Source organism: Stylophora pistillata, chromosome 3, assembly GCF_964205215.1.
Source record: "Stylophora pistillata chromosome 3, jaStyPist1.2, whole genome shotgun sequence".
Lineage (NCBI taxonomy): Eukaryota > Metazoa > Cnidaria > Anthozoa > Scleractinia > Pocilloporidae > Stylophora > Stylophora pistillata.
The window spans coordinates 3,557,006-3,577,093 of NC_142521.1; the positions used below are offsets into that span (position 1 = coordinate 3,557,006).

The 20,088-nt window shown below is 39.2% G+C and overlaps 1 protein-coding gene across 3 annotated transcripts; it reads right to left on the reverse strand.

The window, feature by feature from the left end:
* Nucleotides 1–1,061: 1,061 nt before the first annotated feature.
* On the reverse strand, nt 1,062–12,736 carry LOC148734139 (tyrosine-protein kinase receptor torso-like). 3 transcript variants are annotated; one of them, XM_088753686.1, is made up of 13 exons: nt 12,367–12,736; nt 10,615–11,037; nt 7,982–8,140; nt 7,361–7,397; nt 6,529–6,789; nt 5,655–6,093; nt 5,036–5,244; nt 4,202–4,386; nt 3,069–3,809; nt 2,442–2,653; nt 2,184–2,224; nt 1,830–1,926; nt 1,062–1,500 (listed from the first exon to the last, which is right to left on the reverse strand). In XM_088753686.1, exons 3-13 carry the CDS (start codon nt 8,021–8,023, stop codon nt 1,326–1,328), a joined length of 2,439 nt encoding a protein of 812 aa, XP_088609812.1. In that variant the 5' UTR covers nt 8,024–8,140; nt 10,615–11,037; nt 12,367–12,736; the 3' UTR covers nt 1,062–1,325. The 3 variants fall into 3 exon arrangements, 2 of the variants coding, with proteins under 2 accessions (XP_088609812.1, XP_088609813.1); XM_088753687.1 differs by lacking the exon at nt 12,367–12,736 and having other exon boundaries at nt 7,982–8,043; nt 10,612–11,234; XR_015998844.1 differs by lacking the exons at nt 1,062–1,500; nt 1,830–1,926; nt 12,367–12,736 and having other exon boundaries at nt 2,181–2,224; nt 2,366–2,653; nt 10,615–11,239.
* Between the last annotated feature and the right edge of the window lie 7,352 nt (nt 12,737–20,088).

The window sequence follows — 20,088 nt, forward strand, 5'->3', positions numbered from 1 at the left end:
ATTGACGGTTAGATGTTACTTTTCTCCGCGTCTGAAAGCGATTTGAAGCAGAGATAAGATCATCCATCTGGTCCAATTTTCCAAATTCAAATGGACGGAATAGCTACAGAAAGGGACTCTTACACTCTTTGATAAGGCCTTTGTTAGGTCAGTCCTGAAATGTTATATAAGGTCAGGGAATCGGCTGCATCTAAGAATGGAACGGTTTACAAGAGGACAATTACGAACTGAAAACACAAGACAGAGCAACTACCATCCATAGATGAATTATAAATAGAATTTGATCAATTCGAAGAAAGGTGTTCTGAAGAGTCTGAGGCTTCGACTTAAATGATGTCTTTTGATAATTCAGTTGAGTGGCAGCGTATAATTTAGTTAATATTTTGAAACCAAACATGTGGGATGTCTTTTTAGTTGTTTGGGAGTCAGGCAACGTTCGTAAAGCTGACGTTGATCCATGTAGTACATTGGTGAACAATATGGCGAAAACTTTCCTTAAAAAGACATGTACAGGTAAAATGTCGGCAACTGAATCTCTCCCACGCTTTAATGGCTGGCCGAGATAGATTAAGGGTTTGACAAGTTAAAAATTACTTTACTCGACGAACCCTACGTTTTAAGTGACGGTGAGTGAAGTTTGTGGAGATGCTTGTACTGTTTTTATCAAAGCTTGACTCTGAGCCGTAACTTACACTTTCCGACGAGGATATTTCCCACCTCAACGGCTCATTCGTGTTTTAAGGTTCCTCGCATCCCTGAACGGCCTTCACTAAAGCAAAATCAACATACAGGCAAAAGAAAAGAGCATATCCATGATATACAATTTTACCGTTTTAACTGTTGTAGAAAATCAACGGTAGAGGTTATTTGCAAAACATATTTCGCACGTGAAGGAATTCAACGACCCGCGTGGCCTAGGGAGCCCGCTGACAAGACCGAAAATTGACCGCTTTGCAAGGAACTGAATGCAATTGACTTGAGCCTATACTTGTTCATTGCAAGTTAACTAATTCCTTTTTTTCCTGCTTCCACAAAAACGATTACTCTATACAATCAATCAATCAATCAATCAATCAATACTTTATTTACCCACGTAGCGTCAAGGAGCCCGTGGAGCTCGTTCAAAATACGTACGTGCCAAATCTACAACTTTTTACTCTTTATTAATACTCTGACTTCAAACAACCAAAATTCTTAAACAAAGATATAATTAAAGAATCAAATTTCTGAGAAAAAAGTTTTCAGTGCCTACGATTCAACCCTATCGATTCTCTTCGTAGCATCTTGAAAGCTACATCATCTAAATGTTAATCATGTGTAACATTTTAACTATCTTTTTCAGATTTTGGCGCACTGTGGGAGGGATCAGCTTCACCATCCTCTTTTAAATCCAAGTAAGGAGTGTCCTTTGTCATCATGGTCTCCATTCTCGACAGCAGCTGATCAAAAGATGGCCTCTCATTTGGATCCTCCTTCCAACAGTCAAGCATTAGCTCGTACCTGGTAAGAACAAATACGCAGCATCATTGTCAAGAAGCAACGCTTTAAACGAAATGAAATCCATAATCTAAAAACAGATAAAAGCGATATCGCTCGACTTGCATATAATAATTAAGTACAAGTGAAGCTCTATTAAAGAAATAAATGCACTTAACCCAGTCTATGGTACTATGGCGATAACACGTTTACCATATGGTTGTATGTGTTTTTTTTTTGTTGTTTTTTTTTTTTTTTATCCAAAAATATAGTGAGTGAGTGATATTCTTTGTAACTGGGGCTTGATATTTCATTCTTAATCACGAAGGTAATAGATGAATTTGTAAGCTCACAGTTCGTCCGAACATATGTCTGGCTTGTTCATTCGATATCCTGTTTTCAGGTTACTGTACAAATCTCTGTTACTGATTCCAGGATACGGAATGCCACCTATATGAAAGAAGAGAACACAGAAGTATTCAAGATGATTTAAAAAAGATATCTCAACTCAAGTCGTACATGGCTTAGTATATGTGTCTAGGTCGAATGGAAAATAGCGTCAAACCTCCTTTGATCTCAGCATTGCAGCTAGGAACTTGAAAAGTTAGCATAATGATTACAGCAGTTGAAAACTTATAGCCTCTGTCATTCTATAAACTACTGGCTACATTTAGTTTTAATGTAATTAAAGCAATGTAATAACTCACCCATTGTGCACAGTTCCCAAAGAAGTATACCGAAAGACCACCTGCAGAAAGACAAGAGTAAGTAATATAAAATTTCAGTCTACTCAGAAAGGTCTCAATTTGAATAATTAACGAGCCAAGTATTTTACCTAATGGTATTCCAGTAAGTAGTTGACACAATTTTGAACTTGTTATATTAGCACCTTCGGTTTATGCAATTGCTTCTTTTGAATTCATTTCTTTGAGTTGCTAGTATACTCTAGGCCTGTGACTACTCACACGTCACTCTTAGAAGTGTATGTGCCGTTATTTAACGACTCCAGTGCCATCCATTTGATAGGCAGTTTTTTGGTGTTCTTGACTTCGTAAATGTTGCCATAAGTGTGACGTAACAGGCCAAAATCAGCAATCTTCACAACTCTGTCTTCACCGAGAAGAATATTACGCGCGGCCAGATCACGATGGACAAATCCTTTGTTGGTCAAGTATGCCTGTGTGGAAAAAGAACGGAAGCAAATAATAATTTTTCTCATACTCACAATCAGTTTTGTAAACATAGAGAATCTGAGCGCGTACACTTCTTTTAAAACCTCTGCGCTGAAGGTGTCCATGGGTAAGCCGTAGATAAGGTATCGTTTATAAGCTTATCTGTATCTCTCTCCAATTATTCTTTAAGTTTTTCTCTTTTTGGAGATATAGGCTCACTGACAAACCCGAGCGAGACGATTAGTCTCTGCTCCATTGATGATTAATTTGTCGATATCTATGCGCTTAAGAGAATCACTGGAGAATTTAAAGGAACATGGTCTTGCCTCCTTCCGGCTTGATTTCAATCACTTCAATATGGGAATATGTTTCTCTATCTTTTCACGATCTTTCTGAAAGTTCTCAAAACAAAGCACATACCATTCCTTTTGCTATTTGCCATGCAAAACAAAGAACATTGTCAACAGAGAAGTCAACGGCGTTGTCAAATCCTTGCTGTTTCCCTGACTTTTGTGTTTTTCTTTCTTGCGGGAGCTTTGGCAAACTTCGTGGATTTCGACTTCCTGTTGAATTTTTTTTTTCATCACCGTTTGACATGATTTCATCTTTCACTTTTCCTTCCTTGCCTTTGTTATATTCCACGGCGTTCTCACAGTTCGAAACGTGTTCAGTTGTACTTTCGTGGCAAATTCCACCGGGAAGATTTGTTGTATCGTCACTAACTTCCCCAGCTGTGGACGAGATCGTGGTTTTATCGTCTTCTTTCTCTTCTGTATTTTCTGATTGATCTCCTCTGCCACTTTCTAAAGCTTTTCCAGAAGTATTAACAACTTGAGGCTGCACTGTAACAGCTTGAACTGTTGTTGGCTGAGCCCTATCAAAACCTTTGGAGGCCATGTTCGTCCCGCATGGGATTTGTGAAATTACTTGATCGTTCTCCTCTTTAGTGGATTGTTCCTCATCTACGGAGATGACTATTTGCGAAGAGCAGATTAGTTCTTGATCATTTTCGGTTCTCGGCATTGATTTCTCTTTCTTGATGGCTTTTTCAGTATTGTCGTTGTCCTCATCACAGGCATCCTTCTCTGACATTTTTGAGGTGGCAAAAATATCTTTCACGGACTCATGAATGACTCCATCTCTGCCGTTCTTGCAGTTGATCTGCAATTTATGACGCACATCGTCAGAGCGAGTTAAAATGCACTCAGCTTGCTTTCACACTTTTAATGAGAAATATATTGAAAATGTAATGAACTATCCAATGATATATCAATTGTCCATTTAATTGCCAATGTTATCAGCTAGTTGTTACTTCACTCAAATCTTTAATCATTTTTACTTATGCATGGTTTGAGCAAAGGATTTCCTTGAAGACAGAAGTCAGAAAGAAAACCCCTGGGAAGAGAAGGATTGTCTACCTCCCCCTTCTTTCCCTTAACGATCCCTCTGCGTTCATCAAGAGAAAATTGAATAGATTTACAACTTATGCTTTTCAAGCAGAAAAGTAGACTTTTTAATAAAAGAGCAGTGTTAAAGCAGCAAACTTCCGTCACCTGTCGGCTTCTTTTTCTTAGCCATTGAAGAAGATCTCCATGTGGAACATATTCCAAGAGGAGCATGATGGGTTCTGACCTCGTCCAGTAGCCAATCATGTTGAGAATATTCCGGTGAAAACCAACGCGGCTCATAAACTCAATTTCTTTCTTAAACAGTTCCTTTCCTTCGTCACTAGCATTTTCTATCAGAAAAATAATGAAATGTTTAAACGGCCACCCAAATAAACCCAAAAAGAAAATAGTGACACAAACACAACTTACAATTAGGAGAGCTAGGAAGGTAGTGCTGTAAATTTTATTCTCAATTTGAGCAAGTCAAATTTGAAATTAGGCTTGAGCATCAGTAGAATAATACTAGATCTCTAAAATTAGGATTCCCCTACAAATTAGCAGACTCGATAAATACAGAAATCCTAGTTCTAATGAAAGCTTCGAGAGTTCTCATATAAACATTTTCACTTAAGGGAACTGTAAACAAAACTGTTCAGGTCCATGAATGTTTTAATTCCTTCCATGACTTGAAAAATTGTGAAAATTGATAAAGACGTCTTCTGCAAAGATAAGTTATCTTATTGCACAAATGTATAACAGCCTATCAGGGAACCTGGAACACGGCCTTGAATTTGTTTCTAGCATTTTGGAAAGCCACAATCCGCTGAGTGGAAAAAGTGTTCTCGAGTTCACAGCAACCCTTAAAATGAAAAACGAATCCATACTTATAAAGGATGCATGTGGATCAAGAAGTGCTACAGTCTGTTAATGAGCCCATGTTAATATTGTTAGAAAGCCATTTGCCTACAGAGGGAACTTATAGATTCTTTTTCCGCCTACCTAGAAGGACTTTAATTGCGACTGTTCTTCCTTCGCGAAGTTCCACTACTCTTTCTTCTCGAGGTTTAAAAAACACCTCAACTTTCGCTATTTCTTTAAGAGTGCCTTTATAGACTTTGCCAAAAGCGCCTCGACCCAGTTCCTCCATAAACAGTACCCGCTCGGGTGGAATCTCCTTAAGAAGAAGAGGAACAATGTCGGATTTTGACCTAAAAGAAAAATACACCTAATGAGGGAATGCCTCTAATTGTCTATAAGATATCATATTTTAGAAATAAAAAGGTTTAGCATCCTGAAAATATTAGATAATTAACATTTGGAAAAGCTAGCGGTCAGCAGGTTACTCTTCACCTCCCTCCCTCCCTCCCTTCGTATTAATTTGCCCCATTTCTTCCTGAAGTTTTTTGTTCCTTTTGATACTTTAAAGGGTGAGCTAGCTGTTAGTCCGCTGAAACTGATGCTCACCTGGTGTCCATGGTAGCATTTTTATGATACTTCTCCTGTTTAAAAGTGTTATCTACATTTCATGTTTTTGCGCGCAATTAACTCTTTTCAGAAAAGAACCTATCCAAAGTGAAGCATGATTATTTGCGATACTGATAGAGATGTCCCAGCTTACCACCTGGACTTATGGCCTCGACTTTTCCTCGTTTTTCTGTTTCTCCTTCTCCAACAAACAATTCCAAAAGTAGAGAGAATTAGGAGCCCGCAAGCTGACGGTAAAGCAATGCTGAGTGTTCGTACTGTAAAATTATCAGTTGAAGTCCCTGTTTTCATTCGCCATCCATCAGAGTAAGCGCTTTCTCCCAATTCGTTCCAAGCGGTCACTTTAAAGATGTATTCAGTGTTGCACTTTAGCGGTGGGAGATCTCTCGAAGTAGTGTCCACGGTAACATTGATCTTATAATATTGACTTGAAGATTGAAGATCTTTGTAGTGAATCGTGTACATGGTCAATGGGCAGCCATTGTCGTCTGGGGAACTCCACTTCAGGTTCACATCACACTTAGATGTCAAGTATACTTCTTTGTTTTCTATGACCGGAGCTGACGGTTTACCTGAAATGAAAACATTTTAAAATTGATCAATAAAACTTGCAAATGTAAGCATTTTTTCCGAAAGGAAGTAACTGGGTTTTTTTTGTTGTTGTTGTTGTTTGTTGTTGTTGTTGTTGTTGTTGTTGTTGGTCAGAAATGATCTCCAGAAAAGAACAAATTGGCAAGACTGACTTTCTGAAGAATATGAATGGCAAACCAAGTTACCTTGATAAAGATTTAAACGACATCTAATTTCTTCCGTCACTCCTTTGAAATGTTGTCGCAAAGATAGGACAAATTCCATTTTTCTTTCATTACACCAACACCGAGGACAGGGAAATGTAAGTAGTTCTTCAAAATAATTTTGAGTAAAAGGCTTTTATTGTCGATTTTACTGCACTCAGACGTTTCACGTGACTTGGCAAGGTAGGAAAAACCTCATGACATTTTTTTTACCTCCAGGTGTTCTCACTTTCTGAGAGTTGCTGCGATTTAATGGCGCCGAGGTCATCTCTGCCGTAGAGTTCCAAGCTTTGACATCTATTTCGTACTCCGTATTACAACTAAGGTTAAGAGCATAACTACGTTCATGTTCCGATACTTTTACAGCGTTCCAATCTAACTTGTCGCCTTCTGAGGGTACTTTTCTGCTGTAGACAGTAATCACAGAGGCAGAACATGGCCTCCAATACACCATCATGGTACTTCCGGGATATTCTACGCAAAAAGAAAGAAAGAGATAAATACAACAAAAAAATTATAAATACTTAATTTTCATAAGAAATTTTTTTGAAAGATTTTCATCGGCGTATAAAATGATCTTTCCCTTGACACTAATTCAGCATTCGTCTCAGCTCGCATACTGTCTGCTTGCGCAACCCCGCCCTGACAGTGATGACTGCGGTGGACTCCTGATCGCAATTTCCATATTCAAGACCTGGCCCGGATCATTGTTTTTTGTTCTAAAGGGAGTCACATTTACTGACCAATAACATTACACCAGAGAGAAATCTTTGATTGAGTTGCAGTTGCTTCATTCATATTAGCTCTCTCATTGCTGAAAAAAAAACTCTCGCCAGTCTCTCACTCAGTCATGCTCAAAACTAAAACAGACAGCAACTTCGTCAACCGTATTTCCCGCCCTTCAGATAGTTTCACTGTATTTTACTTTGAGTTTTCTCAGTTCCTTGTGATTTTTTTTTACTTTGCACTGATTGACCGATGTGATTAGTTTGGTCTTTGGTCACATACTTTCATTACAAAAGCATAAAGACGTGTTTTCTAATACCTGGAGAGTCTCCAGAAACGTCAGGGTATTTGTAAATCTGCAATGTAAGTAAATCAGCTAAAACAGAAAACTTTTCAGGTTTAGTTCAATTAATAAACAGGAATGAGGCAAGGTCTTCAAGTGATTCTGTCTACAGTCAGAGATACACATGACTGCCTTCTGTGGATGATACCATTATATCGCTGTTACACTTTCAGAATTTATTTAATTCCATTGAATTGAAAGAGTCATCGATGTACTTTACATTCCTAGATTTTTCACCAGTCATTACACTTGAGAGCCTCATAAAAAGGCAAATCTTGTCCGCTTCGAATTCGAGGTCGAAAATAACCTCAGCACAAAATAAAAGCTTAAATCTTGGTTCTAGTCGTGAGTCGGTTAGATAGATGGATATAATGGATTTATGTTGGGATTAACAGGACGGGAGCACTCTTACGGCAAAGGAGAACCAATGCATGCATCAAGTAGTTACACGTTTATGAACTTTGACAAACACTTTTTCTTTATCAAAACTAAATAAACTTTGTGGACATTACAGAAGCCTTTTCAGCTAATTAGCTAACTGTGATCATTTGAGTGTTGCACATGGTTTTTGTCCACAATATGAATTAAGAAACTCACCAGAAATATGAGGGCCACTAAAACATGAAGTCGTATTCCCATCGTAATATCGCAGAAGTCAGGATCCGATGAAGAATTGAACGTGATAGCGGTCAGTGAAAAACAGAAATTGTCATCAAATAACCATGGAGCAGAAAATCTTTAAAAAAGGTTCAAGCCCTTGGAAGAAAGAGAAACAAAACTTTCATGAAAAGAAATAGCTGTTTTGTTAGCCAAAATAAGCTGCTCATTGACCTCCTTCGTTTGGCTGTTCTGGGAAATGTTAAACCTCGGACTAACCGTTGTTGTAATATTGTACGAAGTTATTTGTATTGTTTTGTTTAATTTTTCTTGTCTGACCACACTAACTTTACTTGTGCAGTTTAGAGTGATGAATGAATAGGCGAGCGCGCGCATTGCTGAATGGGAAGAGACTTCTTTGTTTCAATGGTGCCAAATCGTTGCTTCATACATTCTTTGAGTGTTTTCTCTCAAATTCTTCATTTTTTTCCACATGTAGCCCTTATTTTGTAAAAAGGATCAAAGATCTCGTGTGTGTGTTTTATCTTCTTGTAAGACATGCTTATTTATACTGACATTGAGGATCATGTCAATTTTTAAAATGATCTGATTGGCCAGCGAGATAACGGTGTAAATTAAAAACTAAACGAATGCTCCCATGCGGCTCAAAAATAAGGATGAAAAACTCTTTAGAATTCGGCCGACATGTGGCTTATGAAAACGTAAAGTTATGCCCAAAGAAACTTCCGAAACAAGGAGAGCGATTCCTGTTTTCGAAACTTCACAAATATTCAACTCATCTTAAAATGAACAACTTCCGCCGTACCAGCTGCCACCCGAAACGACGACAACGCTAGAATAAATGAGTAGCTCTACTTACAATGCAGAAGAGAATTGTTGAACAAGCTAAAAAAACAAAACAGGCACTTTTCCATGTTGAACTCTGTAAACATTTCGGCTCGCTCCGCCAAAATGGCCGCGGAATGTAAATACAGCAACCGCATCCTTCTTTGTGCGTTTTGTTTAAAAAGAAAATCCATTTGACTTTGTTTCGATATCAGTTTTAATAAGAAACTGAAATTTCTGTCTATCACTAATAAAATTCAGTGTATCAAGGCGTTCGACACTTCAGAACTTAATATCGTTCCTTCTTCCTTTCGTCGGCTGGTCTTTGAAGCTAACAGCTCTTGTAATGCTTTTGATTTCGAAACGGGAGTGAGGCTGGTAGTTTTTAGACAACATTTACTTAATGTCAAGAATATAAGAGAAACGTAGGAATAAGGCAAGTTTTTTACAAGCGAATATGCCTTGTAATGAGATATACCGAGTTCTCAATTAGAATTCGTGTTTCTGTCGAGGCTGCATATTCGAGACTGCATATGTTGACCTATTGACAGCGTGGTTATGCCGGTTTCACCCTTTACATCTGTGTCGATTTGTCAGTGAAATTCCGCCTGAACCTTAGTTCTTTTTTTAATTTGAAATCGACCTTTTCGCAGAAATCCTCACTGGAAGCATATGATCAGAAGATGAAAGTCAAGATCAGTAAAGACGCTTTTTTTTTTTTTTGTTTTTGCATAGCAACCTTATTATCAATTCCATGTAGATAATTGCTCGCGCTTTTAAAATGGGTATTGAATCCTTTTTCTCGCTTCAGTTCAAAACCATATCTTATCGCTTTTTAAAGTATCGTGGCGCATAATCCGGGCTGAGATGGAGACTTTGGCGACAGGAAATGGTGCAATTTACGTACAACCTTAAAAATCGCTGAAATCTTTTCTTCTTTAAAAGTTTCAATGACACAGTTTTTCTCTGGTCTATTTACGACGAGCTGAATAACTCAGCGCTTCTTCGTCTTGAAAAATTTTGTTGATAGCCATCGCTTCGACTGAAAACACAAAATGGAACATGTACATGGATGTTCTAATCACTTATTCTACAAATGTCCTTGAAAATGAAACTGTAAGCAAAACGTTCGAAAAATCATAGGAGTATCCCAAATATAGGACATGTCGGCAGATGGTTACGACTTTCCTTGAAGTTCCCATTGTGTGATCTTCTCTGAAGAGCACACTATATACAACCCAATTAGCCTCTTCCCTATCGAACATGTCGGCAGATGGTTTTAATTTCCCTTGAAGTTCCCATTGTATGATCTCTGAAGAGCACACTACATAAAATCCAACTAGCTGATTCCCTAACGATTGCAGACAATTGAAACTGACCTCAGTTTTTTATATGACTCTCAAAAGCACTGTAAAATTAAGTAGTAAACAAAAGCATTTCTAACAAAAAATAAATACAAGTACGCACGTTTAAAACCTAAGGTATTCAGTTTAAGACAGTTTACTACCTTTGCGAGCCAAATAGAAGCCATTTTCAAGAGTTTTCCATCTAGGAGAGAACCGAAATTTCAAGAAAATTGACCCTATATTTCAAATTTAGATCCTGAATTATAGATCGTTTATTTTGCTTTGCCAAATAGTTGAACCCTTAATGAAACGCTGTTTGATAGGGCTATCAGCCGAATACCACTGATGAGATAGTAAAGCTGAAAAGGGAATCTATATATCTAGTTGTCTTATCTCGTATGTGTTATAACTATGGCTCCATGGAGAATGAATTCGAAAGACCTTATCGACGACTCAGTCTTGAAAGTACTCGCGGTTATCTTGGACATCAGAGCGCCGTAACGTTCATAGTGCGAAACAATCATTTGCAAGCTGTTCCTTGATAATTAAAATACGATCTTAAGTTGTCTTGTATTAATAATTCATATAGATTTCTATAGCATTTACAATGCAAAAAAATTAATTAAAATAATGATAATAATGACGATAACAACAATAATAATAATAACGATGATAATGTTATAGGGTAAACTTGTGTTTTCTTGTGTCCTCGCCTGTTCTTATTTAGCAGTTTGATTGTTATAGAATGTTGTGAACAATCAGAACCTGAGTGCTGCCAGGAAACCGAAGAAAACCCTCCGTAAAAGCGAAAATGCTTCCTTGCTCGATGCTTCCAGTAATCGTACCGACTAACTTGATCGATATCTTGACCATGTAAGGGAAAGAAAAGAACCAAATCTCATCGTCATCGATAACTCCATTTTACAGGAAAATTCATTACTTGACGAGGGAATTCCGCATTAAATTGCACGCGAAAACCGATATCGCACTCATCGCTTCGAGATTCGTGCGATATCGGTTTTCGCGCGCAATTTAATGCGGAATTCACGAGTGAAATAATGGATTTTCCTTGAAACGCATCACGGAATAAAAATGAGAAAAAAAAAGGAAACAATATTACTTAAAATTGTTATGCTTACGTAGATGCGAAACAATTTCACTTAGCCTCGTTTTCAACTCGCAATTCCACGCTAAATACCTCGCTTCGTTGACCAATCAGAATGCGAGATTTTATTCAATGATGCGATTCTAAAACAAATTGTAGTTACTGAAGAACAGTATTTTTCTTTCAGCGCTTTTACTCAGTGAGTTATGAGCATTAAAGTGAATGGTTCCTTTGAGGTCGAAAACTGCTTCTTAAATTCACTTAAGTAAACTCGATGGGCGCATAAAAGCAAAGAGTAACATACCACTAAGTATGGAAATATTAGAGCCCAAAGACATTATTACAGGGTCAAGTTCTAATGACAAAGGACACACCTAAGTGCATTAAGAAACGAGATAGAGGTGTTTGGGGATTACAGTTTTATGGTCAGCCCGACTCGGTCACATCTGCCTTGATTTAGCTTATCCTGCGGATTGGATAAAGAGTTATTACAAGTCTTCAGGATCACCACAGGAAGATACGATCCGTTTATAATGGCCGAGCCCTGATCAAATATCGGTTTCATATAAGTGTTGAGTTCTCCGGGATTAGTTTGAAATAAAAGCCACGACCTAGGCTGTTCAAGCGTTGAGTTGGTAAAAAAAAAAAAAAAAAAAGGGCGCGAAAAGAGCGGAGGAATGATAAAATGAGGAAGCCTAGGTCGAGTTGCTTAACAACCCGCCCCGACCCAAGCCTCCCTTGCTCTTACACTTCGCTGCCACTATTCAGGAGTACTGGTTTCAATAACTTTTTTCGTAAGCGGCAGCCGATGGTATAATAGGCGGCTGTGCTGTTGGAAAAAACCGAAACACGAAAGCCCGCTCACAGGATCAACAGACGGCCGTGGGAGATCTTATGGACGGCGACAGACCACCGGTAACTGGCGTTTATTCAAACCCCCGCTACTATCGAGGCATTCCCTGGAACTGGTTCGGCCATGGCCTTCAAATCTAGACAGTATGGTTAATTCAAGGCTTTGAACACAGCATTTCTGTATCCAGCAAGGCGGGAATCACATTTTCCTATGTCACTGAGCGAAATAGTCGTACCTTCACATGTCACGTGCTTCCCGTCTCGCTTGAGTTTGGCACATTTCACCCTTCCCCCACAAAAAAAAAGATAGAGAAAAGAGTCTGTTGTTCAAAGCCCTTGTTGTGTGTTGCGTGTCGTGTGTCGCGTGTCGCGCGTCCGTGGTATTCGAACACTTGAAGAAAGCCATGCACGATCAGGAATTCATTGGTCTTATTTTCATCTCGGTTCTCTTCAAGGAGTATCCAAATCGCTTCCAGTGATACCAGTTCACACCATCAGCAAAGGAGGAGTGAATGCCACGAAGATACAAGCCATTCAGATTCGAGTGGTGACATGCATTGTACCAGCAGGCTCCTTTGAACTGAATAGCGCAGTTTTGACCCCAGCGATCATTATCTTCATCTCTGGTGGTGAAGGGCTGGTTGCACTGCCAGCCAAGAGCGTTACCGGCAGTTCCTGACACATAAAATTAGCAAACAGTCAGCGCCTCTAAATTATATGTCACCAGAGCAGTCCGCTGCCCAATGTTGATTAACTGACCATAACAAAAATGTGCAGGTATGCATCGTGTGATTGGTTACCCCGCAGGTAAATCCTAAGGTTTATGAAGCTAGTTATTCCCACAGAGATTATAGGTTCAGCTCACAAATGAGGTACAATTTGGAAATACGTTTACACTGTTGAAGGCAATAAGATTTTTTTGGTTCCAATTTCTATCAAATATGCCGCGCTCTAAGATATCAAATATGCCGCATTGTATGAGAAATCGAAGAAATTTCCCAGAATTACCAGCACAGAAAGAAAATTTATATTTTGCTTCGAGAAACTGGCACCAATAAAGTAGCGGAAAACCTCATTCAGAATTTGTTAAGGGAAACTTAAGTCATAAATAGGATTTTGTTACGTTGAACGTGTACGATTTAAGTTTGCATTTGGAAGTCCTCGCACTGGCAGATCTACGTATATTTACAGCACTTGGTGTAAATTTGATGAGGATCAGTGAAAATGACCAAATCGTTCCCTACTTTTAGTGTGTTACCTTTTTAATTTATTTTTCACTTACAGTTCTCCTCTCTTTTGGGAGGGGGGAGGGAGGGGGGCTGGATTTTCTGCGTGCAAATATGGAAAAACAACGAGAGAGGAATGCGGTGCGCAGGACGATCTCAGTAAAGTTACCAAGAGTGCTTATGCGCAGGTAAATAACGCGTTAAAATCGCGGCCAAGCGTTTAAAACTCGCTGGATTTCTTTTGAATTTTGAATTTAGAATTCTTCATATTGAAAGGGCTAGTTGAAACGCCATCAATATCAGAAAGATGAGGCCGTCTTACTTAAGACTTGTTTAAGTTGGCTTCGGAGCACAGTTTGATATTTTGGCTCGTGTGTATTTTCCATCGGCTCTCAGTGTGGGGACACAGATTGGTCTTTTTTCGTTGGAAAGTTTCAAATTTTAACACAAAACGGGCACCTTGCTGAAAATTTATCTTCTCCCAGTAATGCAATCTTAGCCGAGAATAATATTCCTTCCTTCGACATTTAATGAATGAAAGGTTGGAAACGTGTCTTTTGATTTGCCTCGCGAGGGAGAACCCACTTTTGATAAACCCCACAGCAAAGCGACTGCACAGCTCATAGACGAACAAGCCAGAGAAGTCATCAACAAAGCGTACGAAAGAACATTTCATCTGCTCACCAGACACAAGAAAGATGTAGAAAAGGTAGGGGAATAGCTGGTTAAAAATCTTTTTTTCCGGGCTCTATAACCAAATCATCTCAGACTTATAAGCTTTCTGAGCGTTGTCCCAACATCCGATGTGGCTTTATCACGTTATAGAGCCCGGAAAATGCGTGCTATTACTTTTATAACTAGTTACATTCCGGCTCTGCCGGCTCTATAATCTGAAAAAAGCATCCGCTTGGAAACTGAACCGACCAATCAGACGATGCGTGCTATGTTCATTATGTTATCAATAGGGTTAGACGTGACCACTTCGAGAGGAAAGGTCTCTATTACAGTTTTGTTTCTGCGAATGACTTGCATATGTTTAACTCAGCCACCTTTTTTGGGGGATCTTAAGAAACTGACAACTTCCATTTTGATAAAAACCATAAGAAGACTCGCCATACGCATGGCTGTAAGAAATGAGTTGAGATTCCGTTTTTACTTTTTCTGTCTTTTTTAACGAATTTTATTACCTTGTTGAATGGGATCATTAAGTAACAAGACTGCTGCTCTCTAACAATTTAAGAGTACCCCAACTGGCCAGTTTACCAAATACCACAAAAAGGTTGGAAAAGAGATAGAAAGGTTGTTCGGAGGCTATCAGCGTTGGAATCAAAACTTATTATTGATTACTCTTTTTTAAAGGATTATTAGGCTTAAACTAAAAAACAATTATTCTCTTCTAAGGACAGTTCAGACCGCCTGACCTCAAGATTTTCCTTCGGCCATGTGTTGTTAGTTTTTGCTGATTACCAGAGATTTTACTATCGTCTGGTTGCATCTTACTTAGCCAATGTCGTAAACGTATTTCTTGATCTCTTTGCCTAACAGATTGCCTTACGACTCTTGGAAAAAGAAGTTCTTGATAGAGAGGACGTGATTGACCTTCTGGGTCGCAAACCCTTCAAAGAAAAGTCGACTTATGAAGAATTCGTCGAGGGAACTGGTAGCGAAGTCGAAGATACTAGTCTCCCCAAAGGTTTAGAAGGACTGCAGAAGAATGGAGACGAAGAGGGAACCCCTTCAACTACCTTACCCACTTAGTCGCACGAAGGAGGAGAAGAATTTGTTGGAGAGGGCTGAAGTAGCATAGATATTTCGAGCGACTGCTGCGTTAACTTTTAATCATGAACAAACCAAAACGGATTTGTATCTATCCTTGATGTTTGAATTCTGTTCATAAGGAGTGAAGATGTATTTCAGTTAAATAAGCTATGGACATCGTCACTAAGGTTAAATGCCAACTTTGTAAGTTTTTGGAAAAATAAAACGATATGAATTGTTGCCTAGTCGATTTTGGAAACTAGCAGTGAACTGTCAACCACTAAGCTTGTTATACCAGTGACGATCAAGGGCTTTGCAAAAAGAGAAGAGGAACGTACGCACGCACACACGCACACACACACAATACAAGTAGCCAAGGGTCATAACACGAGACATATCCATACACGTCTTAGAGGCGTCATTTATTCAGTCAAATATCAATGTTTGAAGAGTTGTAACAAGGACACTGTAGAAAACCGTGAGACGCTTTGACGCGAACACCTCACAAACACATATTAACCCCGGGTAAATACATTTCTTTCCATCCACAAGGGTGCAAAGCTTTGCACTAATAGCATGTTGCCCTTTCAAGTTCCCGAAGGGCTCATTATGTTTGCTCCACTTTTAGGTTTTTACAACAAATATAAACTCCTCTTTCGAATTTTTGGTCCTGTTTTCAAACTATGACCATCATAGCGCTGACTAGCCAAACTCAGTGAAAATTCCACGCATGACACGATGTTCGTTTTGGATGACTAGCGATTGCCAGAAATGGTGTTTAATGTACTGTTCGTTGGTAATTCCAGTCGCGAATGAGTGTTGGATGTTAAAACTTTTACCTCAGTTACACAAAACTTGTTCACCTCTGCAAGAACGTGTGCGACTGTAGTTACATTGTTTGTTTTTTTCTCCTAAACATTAAATGTTTGATTTGAAGTCATCACTTCATTCCATGTCGTCACAACACATTCTTGTTTCATGACGATTTGGTTTCGAAGTTAGTAACTAATGAGGATGAACTCTAGTCATAAGAGCAGCTTTCCAAGCGTCCACAGGACTTCGACAAGCAGTTTCAGAGTACATCATATCCTTTTTCCTGTTTTCAAAGATTTAATCCTTTTCTGGCCTCAAGCTGTAGGCAACAGCCTTGTCGAATTACTAAATCGACATTGTTTACAAACATTTAGATCTACTTTCCACAGTTATAAAATAATGCCATCTTCCATTTTATATCTCCGTATCTACATGTCATTGTCCATGGTGATTTTTAAATTGAATTTCAGTCATCCTTTACAATTGACTTGGGAAATTACACTTCAGCTAATAAAAATGTCCTATTTCCTATTTCCATTTCCATTTCCATCTCCATTTCCATTTCCATTTCCATTTCCTATCCCAACGAATCATAATTTTATTACTGTCTCGCACTCGCTTGGCTCTTTTTTTTCTTTCATAAATTTCACTCAATCATTTCCAATTCCACGCTACTTAACCTACACTTGTCTTTAAGAGGTATCTTCAAAGAACTCTGAATAATATTAATCTTTTCCTAAAACTTAAGGTTTTGCTTCTTTCCAATTCTTTTCGAGAAGTTTTTGTCAAGAAGGTATGGCTCCAAATTATACGTTCAGAGTATTTGCACCTGGTTGTTTTCAGCGCCGTGAATTAATTCTATATTTTCTTGAAGATATGGAACAGATATTTTGCTTAAAAGCTCACCGGGAACATTCTTTGGAGTATGCTTTAGAAGTCTCCGTTAGTCCCTTATTTCTATTGGAAACGAGATCTATTGGAAACGAAAATTTGTTTGACCTTGGCGGGCTTTGCTGTGCTTGGTTGTGACCGCGACAGGCCTCGTTAGTATATGCTTAAACAGTGGATAGCGTTGAAGGAGTGCTTTGAGTGGCTACTCAAACTCCTGATATTCTTCGATCAACTAGCTTGGGATTTGCCCCCAAAAATAATGTAATCGTTGCAGGAATAAATGAGTTGGAATCACCTTTTTGTGATTTATATCTCACTGTTTTAGTACATACTAAATCGATTATTCACCTCTTGTGTTATGGTTATGTACGTCAATTACGTAGTGTGTTATGGAAGTTCCATCGATAAAATGTAAGTTTACGTTTTCTAACCCTAAATGTTTACTGGTGGTACCTAAAATAGATCATCTGATCCTACTATTAGGCTATCCAATAAGCCGTTCCTTGGTCCGTTACGCAATCCACATAGGCATTGCGTGACAAAACATGATCCGACCAGCGGCTATAAAGATAACCAAGTATGTCTAAAATGTTCAGCCAAATTTACACAAGCAATTTTCCCTTGGCCTTGCAAGAGGAATGCTAAGCAAACATCGTTTACTGCATACACGAGCAAACAAAATTTATCAGTCAACCAAAATTCACAGGGGAAAATATTGTTTTGAAAGGCATTTCCCTCCGAAAATTCCATCCATTACAAATCTCCCAGCTCGTAGTGAATATTGACGGGCAAGCGTTCTGTGTTCCTAAATAAAATGTTTATCAACAGAAAAATGTAACGTTTTCCCTCCGAAACGACCACGGAAACTTTTCAAGGAAATCTTGATAGTGTAAACTCGGCTTAATTTTCTAAAGCTACTAACCTCTCCCAGTGACATCCCCCCCCCCTTCCCTTCCCTGCCCAGCCAACTTAAGGCATGAGGTCTGTTCTTCGATAGAAAAGCATGTAGGGATCTTTTCCCTGTGTGGGTTTAAGAACGTAGTTTACTGGAACAACTTTAAGCCTGGTGTCGTCTGTTCTGATCCAGTGACATCCCCCCCCTTCCCTTCCCTGCCCTGCCAACTTAAGCTACTAACCTCTCCCAGTGACATCCCCCCCTCTCTTCCCTTCCCTGCCATGCCAACTTAAGGCATGAGGTCTGTTCTTCGATAGAAAAGCATGTAGGGATCTTTTCCCTGTGTGGGTTTAAGAACGTAGTTTACTGGAACAACTTTAAGCCTGGTGTCGTCTGTTCTGATCCAGCCATGTGTTGGGTGACAGACATCGCTTGTGTAATGACCCCCCCAGGCATTTTTCCCATGGTGGTATACAACTGAAATAGAAATTCAAATACATGACACGTCAACAGAGTGGGGAAACCCTTTTTGACACGAGCTGGAAAAGCCGCCAGCCATACAGCCACTTTCCCGAAAGTTTTTCTAAATGTGTGACAAAAGAAACGCAGGATTGCTGAACTAAAACCTATTGCGACTTGTTCACTCGACTTTTCTTGCGCTTTCTAAAGTTTTTCTCGCTTTTACTTCACCTCTGAACATTTTCTGCGGTAAGTTAGGCATGCAGGTAGAAAGACAGACATACAGACGAACTGAGAGGCAGGCAGAGATGACGTCGCTATTGCCGTGGGTCAAGACAGTAAGAGATCACAAAAAATCAGTGACACACTCGGCGCCACTTCCACTTTTCTTCCCACCAAATGTTGACGTCATCTGTTATCTATTACTGAATAAACACACGACAACATAGTTGTGTCAAGAAAGCTGTAAAAGGGCAAAATTTATTCCTGATACCTACCAGCAGGAATAGAACACAAAGGTTCCAATATGATAAATCCCTCAGATGGCTTACATGAACCACATGCACCTCCACACTTGGCAGACACCACTGCACCATCAGGCGACTTCTGGTAGTCCGGCATCGTCAACCTTATCGGCCATCCCGATAATTTCCAGTTCACATAGTTCCGAACACCAAGTCTCGTCACGCTCAAGTCAAAGTCAACCTTGAACTGACCTTTCCGGCAGTTACCGAAATTACTCGAATAACAATCCTCAGCTTTGCCATATGGGATGTCTTTACCTCCCTGAGTCTGCGCGAAGGTGGAAACATTGCTCAAAATTTTCATGGTTGTGATATCAAGGCGCACTTTGCTGAAGTAAGTGGTGCCTCGACTTGAGTACAATGTGGATTGCACAGCACCACTACAGTCGCCCTTATTTCTGAGCATCTGCGCATACACAATAGCAAAGTTGTTCTCTGTACCAGACTCAAGGGTGATGAACTCTTGCGGCGTGTTAGATCTCATATTATGGCAGTAGATTCTCGTTGGGTCTTTGCAACTGTCGCTTAGATGAAGCAGGTAATGGCCGTCAGAAGAGTACCCAAATGCTTTCACTTCTGCGCAGCTGCGAAACTCTGTTTAGAATTGAAATTGAATTAAATTCAAAATCGTTTAGGTTGCTACTGCAATCCTCTAACAAACCCAAACAAAAACAGTTGAAAGAAAAAGCTTCTTACAGTTAATGCAGATGTTCTTATTTTGAAACAACGAACTAATTAGAGCGGCTGCACTTTGCCGCCCGGTCAAACTGAGGCACCATGCACACAATGCGATTTCGTTTGAAAACACATTGTTTTTGACACGTTTTTGCCCATCGTACATACTAAAATGCCAAAGCCGCTGATGAAAACGGAGACTTTCGCGAACGGTGTCAAAATTGGAGCGTTTTCAAGACAAACCATCATGCCATCCTGTTGTGTACATGTGACCATCAAGACATTGATTATAATAAAAATTAACACGAATCCGATGCATATAGCAAAATAAATATAACAACCTTAACTCAAGTATTATATTCTTAGTATATTCTTATTATGGTGATAATTTAATATTTGTATTGCGCAAATTAACATGTGGATATGATCAAATGCGCATCACAACACTTTTCGGGGGACTTTGGCCGGACTGCATCAGCATTTTACAAACAATCGAAGGAAACTTATTTGAAGATGCCCCCTCCCCCCAATTCCCAGTAAACAGGCCAGACCACATCACAGTAATCTCGTGAGTGTGTTCTTTAACGTCCCCTGCCTAACCAAATTAACTAATTACTAGATCCAGGAGACGGGACCTACCGTTTATTCGTCCTTATCCGAGAAGACTAGAATGTCTATCCATTTCTTGATATTATATAGAAAGGTAGCGCATTCTCC

Coding starts and splice junctions, on each gene's coding strand:
- LOC148734139 (XM_088753686.1), bottom strand. CDS start 8,023: ATGGGAATACGACTTCATGTTTTAGTGGCCCTCATATTTCTG. Junction 5,245..5,654: donor CGAGGCCATAAGTCCAGGTG/GTAAGCTGGGAC, acceptor TTTTTCTTTTAG/GTCAAAATCCGACATTGTTC. Junction 2,654..3,068: donor GGCAAATAGCAAAAGGAATG/GTATGTGCTTTG, acceptor TTTTCCACACAG/GCATACTTGACCAACAAAGG.